Source organism: Accipiter gentilis, chromosome 29 (assembly GCF_929443795.1).
Source record: "Accipiter gentilis chromosome 29, bAccGen1.1, whole genome shotgun sequence".
Classification (NCBI taxonomy): domain Eukaryota; kingdom Metazoa; phylum Chordata; class Aves; order Accipitriformes; family Accipitridae; genus Astur; species Astur gentilis.
Window position 1 is genome coordinate 14,819,608 of NC_064908.1, and position 7,418 is coordinate 14,827,025.

At 44.9% G+C, this 7,418-nt stretch overlaps 1 protein-coding gene across 1 annotated transcript in view; it reads left to right on the top strand.

Annotated features, from left to right (window-relative positions):
- NUP188 (nucleoporin 188) overlaps nt 1-5,971 on the top strand; it is a 30,386-nt gene extending 24,415 nt beyond the window's left edge. The window contains exons 38-44 of the mRNA XM_049832835.1: nt 751-888; nt 1,887-1,961; nt 2,694-2,903; nt 3,680-3,811; nt 3,952-4,022; nt 4,462-4,591; nt 4,806-5,971. Coding sequence (XP_049688792.1) covers nt 751-888; nt 1,887-1,961; nt 2,694-2,903; nt 3,680-3,811; nt 3,952-4,022; nt 4,462-4,591; nt 4,806-4,976 — 927 coding nt within the window. The 3' untranslated portion in view covers nt 4,977-5,971. The remainder of the gene's footprint in view (nt 1-750; nt 889-1,886; nt 1,962-2,693; nt 2,904-3,679; nt 3,812-3,951; nt 4,023-4,461; nt 4,592-4,805) is intronic.
- Nucleotides 5,972-7,418: the final 1,447 nt, after the last annotated feature.

Genomic DNA, 7,418 nt, shown 5'->3' on the forward strand with positions numbered 1-7,418 from the left:
TTCCTCTGTGATCGTTTGCTTGGTTTCTGTGTTGCAATAGCAGTGGAAAAATGTCAGAAAGTGCAGAAGCATTGAAAAGAGGCTCCTGCCTCAGAAAGATTTACAGTGGAAATAATTCAATAGTGGGAGAAGGAGAATAGAATATAACAAGCCATGTGGTCAGGCAGGGATGATTGTTATGATATTTGTTAGAGCTGGGCAGTCACCATCTGTTCATCCTGTTCACTCTTGGGGTTATAACTTTGCTACGGGTGTTTAATATGCCTACTCAACACAGTAGCAGAAGTGGGAGTCTGGTGGGAACTCTCTTTGTGGCTGTCTGCTCTGGAAAGAAAAGTATAAGAGCTGTTCTTGGAGGTGGCTTCAGCTCAGCCTTGCTCAAATAATGAAAATGCTGTGGTCAGGGTTCAATTGCCATTTGGGTCAGCAGGCTCTCATGTCTTGCAATACTAAAATACCTGTACTGGCTGGACTGTGTCAGTGCAGACGTGCTGAAGAGTCATTTGTACATAGGTGCTGAATTACCTGTTTATAAGCATGCTCCCTAGACAAATAGCTGTCTTCTCCTGTGGCAACACAGTTCATGAAACACATTGACCTCTGACTAAGAAATACAAAGTTCTCTGAGTGTAACCCATGTGCTGTGTGGCTACTTTCATGAATGCATTTCAGCTTTTTCTTCTAGAGGAGGGAACGGGATTTTTGTGATTTGCCTGTCATTGCCCTGATTTACTTCTCTCTCCTTTCCAGTGCCTGAATGCAGTACGGACAGTACAGAGCTTGGCCTGTCTGGAAGAGGCCGATCACACTGTTGGCTTCATTCTTCAGCTCTCAAATTTCACAAAGGAGTGGCATTTCCACCTGCCACAGCTTATGAGGGACATGCAGGTAGGCATCAGGATATTGCTGTAGGTAATACATTGCCTTGGAGTGCAGGGATTTGGATGTGTTAAGATCAAATGGCACTATATCATCTTTTATTACTGCTCTTTTAAGAGGAACTACTGCTGAGGTAATTTAAATGCCTGTTCTGTCAGTACCTTGTCGGAATTGAGTGAGGAAAGATAACTGTTGGGAACAGAGAGATGACAGCTTGGAAAAATAACTTGGGGAATTCAATGTCTTACTCTCAGTTCTCAATGCCAGGTGACTGAGAAAATACTGGGAATTCAAGAGACTGCATTGATCCTTTATGATCAGTGTTCTGTTTAACTGGATTTTCTAGCTTCCACCAATGGTAGTAAATAGATAGGTGTCATGGTTTAACCCCAGCCCACAACTAAGCACCATGCAGCTGCTCACTCACTTCCCACCCACCCAGTGGGATGGGGGAGAGAATCGGTGGGAAAAAAAGTAAAACTAGCAGGTTGAGATAAGAACGGTTTAATAGAACAGAAAGGAAGAAAATAATAATTATAATCATAACAATAATAAAATGACAATAATAAAAGAATTTGAATATACAAAACAAGTGATGCACAATGCAATTGCTCGCCACTTGCTGACTGATGACCAGTTAGTTCCCGAGCAGCGATCTGCACCCCAGGCCAACTCCCCCCAGTTTATATACTGGGCTTGATGTCACATGGTATGGAATACCTCTTCAGCCAGTTTGGGTCAGCTGTCTGGCTGTGTCCCCTCCCAGCTTCTTGTGCCCCTCCAGCCTTCCTGCTGGCTGGGCATGAGCTGAAAAATCCTTGATTTAGTCTAAACATTACTTAGCAACAACTGAAAACATCAGTGTGTAATCAACATTCTTCTCATACTGAACCCAAAACATAGCACTATACCAGCTAACAGGAAGACAATTAACTCTATGCCAGATGAAACCAGGACAATGGGTTTTGAGCTTTTAAGAGATTTCTCCCTCACCTTATTTATTTCAGGTGAATCTGTGTTACCTGTGTCAGGCCTGTACCTCCCTCCTGCACAGCCGCAAAATGCTCCAGCACTACCTGCAGGTGAGGATGAGGACTGTAAGCCAAACTGTAAGTTAGGAGTGTTGCATGCCCATGCTCCCTGTTAAAAGGCAAATATTATTCAATATCCAGGCTCTTGGATATTGAACTGATTGTCAGTAATCTTAGTGATGATTAATGACAATTATCAATAGTTAGGATTTGCATTTCTCCACAGAAAAAAAAATAAAATGCAAATAGTAGTCAGGACTGTAAGAACTCTGGACTGTGTAAAGCCAGTCCTAGAGAAACAGTAGCCTGTGTTTGAATGATGTTGTTATTTTATAGCTGCCTACACTGCAGCAAGAAGGCTGCATTGCTGTGGTACTCTGTAGTGCCATTAATTAAGCCACTGTTGATCTCGTGTCCTTGATCTGATTTAATTTGTTCAAGAGAGATAGCTCTTGTTCATGGAGAATCCTTAGATTCATGAGGTGGAGATGATGCATTGCTACTGATGTGTTATTTCAGCATGGCTAAAGCTCAGTGTGTTGATTAGAGATTCTTTTTTCTGGAATATGGAATCTAAATAGCCTCCGCAGCTGCCTCCCTGCAATGCAGTGCCTCCCCCAATATAGACTAAGTGTAGATTCTTGTGCTTCTAGCAGGTGACAAACTTTGGGTCCCTTATTTCCTCATTCATTTTGTTCATAGCATTTTTTCCTCTCAAAGTATTTGTCTTAGTGCAAAATAATCGTACCTGTATTCAAGATTTTCTTTTTTCTTTCTCCACAGACAAAAAATGGTGATTCCCTTCCATCAAGTGTGACTCCACGAGTGCAGCGTAATCCCCAAGCCTCCTCCAAACATCCCAGTCCTGAGTCAGAGGCAGCAGAGCAGAAAGCACTGCTTACAGTGCAGTACAGCCTCTTGAAAATCCTCAGCAAATCTCTTGCTGCCCTGCGCCATTTCACCCCTGATGTCTGCCAGATCCTCCTTGATCAGGTAGAGAAAGAGGAGAGATGCTGCTTTCTGAAGGGGGGACAGTTTCCAGCATTTCAATTGATGTTCTGGGTCTGTGTAGCGAGGCACAGTCTGTCCTGCTTGAGACAGTGACCCCACCATACATCTGCCTGCTGTTCTGCTGTGCAAAGCAGGAAGGCAGGACACAAGGAATTCCCCTTAGGAATCAGGCACTGATGAGTGTGAAAGGAAGGCTTGGTTGAGCTTGTGTGTGATCTGCACAACGCTGTGTATGTGTAAACTTGCTCAAGCAGACTAATAACCCAGCTAGGTTTGTATCCTCAGTATGCCACTCTTCAGAAGAGACATCCTTTTGTTACGGTTCTGTGTCAGTGTGACCTAGTGGCTGGTCTTCAAGTTCAGAAAAGGAAGGTGTAATCCTTGATTCTGGCAGTGTTCTGTTGCTAACTTTTGGATAGTTAACTTCCTTTTCCTGTGCCTCTAGGTACATATGCCTGGGTGTTTGAAAAATACTTGGAAACAGTCATTGCTTTAGCTTGCCACTTGGTGGCAAGCTGTACAGCTTGGGAGTTGGAGAATGTTCATTCATGTGAGGAGAGCCTTATAGTCTGATTGTGGAGTGCTGTACAGAATGCTCTCTACTGCTCCATCTGTATACTTGAGATTTGGGAAATTATCTCAGTGCTTCTAGTTCTCTATACAAAAAGTGTGATACAGGGACTAGGTATTCCTGTTATTATGACAATAACATACTCATGGCCTCAGGGTCACTCACTCCTTTTTCTGTTTCTCCACAGTCACTGGACCTTGCTGAGTACAATGTGCTCTTCGTTTTGAGTTTCACCACACCAGCCTTTGATTCAGATGTCGCACCTTCCTTTGGGACCCTCCTTGCCACAGTCAATGTGGCCCTTAACATGTTGGGAGAGGTACTAGCTATTTGTCTGTTTGGGAGAGCACAGCAGTTGCAGTGCTCTCAGAGCGCTCATTCAACTGATATTTTGATAAGTGGAAGTATTTCCTCTTTGTATCTCCTGTCTCTCATGCCTGTCTTTTTTTCCCATCTCAGCTGGATAAGAAGAAGGAACCTTTCCCTCAGGCAGCAGGGCTGAATATGCAAGAGGGAACCAAAACCCTCAAGTAAGTTTCTAGCTGTTTGCTTTAGTCATGGCCAAGGAGCAGAACCTAATGCTCCTCAGATCAGAACTGAGGTTTACAGGCATTCGTGTAGCTTCAGAGCTGCTCACTCTGAATCCAGGGAGCTGAGATAGCCCATCAGAAGCTCTCCAAAGCAAGCAGGGATTTTTTGGGGAGGGTGTATGAAGCCATCCCATCCTAAGATGCAGTGTAGATAGTAGAATGCTTATTTATCAGTACATTTAAATCAGACTTCCCTGACAGCCAACAGGAGTTTCTACTCTGCAGACCATAGCTTTTGGCTGTCACTGAGCAGAATGTGAACAGTAACAGTGTTCCCTTGTATGTACTCTGTGTGTGAAGTCTTTCTAAGAGTATTTAACCTTGAAACTAGAGTGTGCTGACCTTTTTGGCTCCTGCTGATGTGTTTTAATTTGCACAGGTCTCTGCTTATGTTTACAATGGAAAACTGTTTCTACCTGCTCATCTCCCAGGCTGTTCGGTACTTGAGAGACCCAGCTGTGCATCCCCGTGATAAGCAGCGGATGAAACAGGAGCTCAGCTCTGAGCTGGTAAGCAGCTTGTACCATCCTTCCTGCTGTTCAGTGTAAATGTGTCTTGTGGGAGAAGGTCATTTGTCTTTGGCTGCCCAGCATGAGTCAACAGCCGTAAGCATCTTGGGCTGCACATACTGGTGCCTGTTCCTCTGCCACCAGCACCTTGTTTGGGGAGGGAGAGGGGCATGTGTTTGAAAGAAGCTAACTTGTTATGTGCTTCTGATTTCAGAGTACGCTGCTCTCCAGCCTGTCTCGTTACTTCCGCCGTGGTGGTCCCTCCTCACCTGCCAGCGGGGTTCTTCCCTCTCCCCAAGGAAAGTCTGCCTCCAAGCTGGGTCCCGAGGGGCAGGAGCCTTTGTTTCAGCTTGTGCAGGCCTTTGTCCGGCACGTGCAGAGATAGATTCTATCCTGCCCCTGCCTCCCTTTTCAGGACGTGCACCAGAATGATTCATGTCCACCGCAGAAGGCATCACCTTTGGCAGAGCTTGTAACAAGGACTGGGAAAGGGAGGGAGGACTGGTGTGGGCAGTGGTGTAAACTGAGCTGTAACATCAGCAGCGAGATCCTGTTGAACTCTTGCAACCCAGTAGCAGAGTGAATGTAAGGAGAGCAGCTCTTTGGTGATCAGCCTATGTGCACAGGCTGCTCGCTCCATCTGCTAGAGCATCCTGGCTGGGTACAAGTGCTGAACAGTCAAAACCTTTATTTTTGTAGCTTGTACCTCAGCTGGGGAAGCTGTGGCTGGATGGAGAGAGGAGACAAACTTTCTGCTGGGCATTAACTGCTCGTAACACAAGGTGCAATCTGCCTCTTCCTCGCAGTCAGAGTCCAGTTAAGGCACAACCAAGGGATCAGCCAGCAATTCAGAGACCATCTTTCTACTGCTATTTTTGTACTGAATGGTTCAAGGCAAGATGGTGTATGTGTGCTCACGCCTTCCCTTCACCCTGCAGTCTGTGTGTTGTGTGTGTTTCTGAAGAGCAAGGCCTCACTCAAGGTTTTTAAGTCAAAATTCCATCGCTCCAGTCTTGCAGTTTTTTGTAACTGTGCCCTATTTATACTGATATTAAAACCTTTATAGGCAGCAGCTGGGTTCATGGTTTTGCATTGGGCATAGCAGCCTGCAGCACCAATTCTGCATCTTCTGTATAGTAGTTCTGCTACGTCAACTGGGCTGACGTCCCAGCTAACAGTGATGTGAGTTGTGGCTTGTGAGTGACAATCCAGATACCATTTGAAGTGATTATAATCAAAGGTTGATTTCCCTCTGCTTTCCCACACCCACTCCCTTTCTCTTACTCTCAATGTTGGGGAACTCGTAGGAGGTTTTAAATGAGCATCACTATAAAATACTCCTCAGGAATGATTCTTCTGCACATGATGGTGTGGACCACGTGCACAGATTACTCTCTGCACAGGTCCAAGCTGCTACTCTGCCTGTTGCAGCAGCAGGAGAGGGCACTGGTTCAAGCCAGAAGACACCATCTACAGTGAAGTTGCATTGTGCTGTTCCAGTGCTCTCAAGTAGATCAACAAACTTTAAGGTTCTAAGACTCAGTGTGTGATGGAGACAGTAAGAGAAGGTCAGTGATTATTGCTTAAAATAAAGCCTGAAATCTAGACAGACTTTTCTAAGCTAAGAAATCAAATTTCAGTGTAGCTGTGAGCTAGTAACCTACCAATTCTTTCCTAAAGAGACAGTTGATTGCTTTACCAGTCAGAACCTTTTTAATCTCGATGGTTTTAAGAGACTAGAACAAGAAAATTAGATTATCTTGCTTTGAGGTTGTTTTTTTTTTTTTTTCTTTTCGTTGCAAGCTTAAGTGATGGTGATATTCTAGCACACTTGTTTGATGTAGTTTTACTTGCCCTAGAGGCTTTGGAGAGATTTGAACTAGCTGGCTGGAGCAAAGTGGTCTTCAGATAGAAGGGAGAACCTTCCAAAAACTGAGGTGAGCTGTTCTGGCAGTGAGGGAGGTGGTATGGCAGCCGTAAGCCTGATCGTGTTCAGCTGGGGTTACCTGTAACTGTTAGCACTTTCTGCCACAGGGCAACTATGAGTGGGAACATGGAGATTTGAAGGTGAAGAACTGTGCAGAGAAGATAGCGAACTGGTGACAGGTAGCTATGGGGAGTGAAGTAAAGCCAGAATCCAGTACATCTAAGCAAGTTCAGTAGTGCTTAGGGCTGGTATTTGAAAGCTCTGGTAGGTATCTTTCCTCTTATTACAGCCTTTGAAGTTACCCACAGTGTGCTAATCACTTTATTTGTGTTCAACAAGAATGCACAGAATAAGAATTTAGGGAGAAGTAATACATTCTTTTAGATATTTACTCAAAGCATGAGAGTGAGCATTTATGTGCCAGGCAGGAGTCCTTGGTGCCAGATAGCAAAGGACAGTGGATGCTGTTAGTTACATCTGTGTTTTAGAGCTACAGCTTCACTTTAGACAGCAGCATCTCAGCCCTGAACTGTACCTTTACCTGCCCCTCAGCCACAAAGGGGCATGGAACAGCCTTCAGCCAAGCGTGGGTGGTTCACCATGACATCTGTGAATAAGCAGCATGAGACTGTAATCTTTCTGTAGAGAGCCCATTAGAAGTAGCAATAGCTTTTGCATGTGCTCTTTCCTAATGCAGAGGGAAGGGAGCGCTGGTGCCAGGAACAGACTTCCTTCTGGCTGTTCTGAGGAAAGAGACACCATTTTCTGCATCATTAAGCTGCTGCTGTTTTTGCTAAAGCTGTTCTTTCTTTAATGCACCAGGGAGGGGAATAACAGGGAAACGGGGATGTCACTGGCCTGAGGGAAAGCTCTACATACTGGAAGCTAGAAGGGAAATAG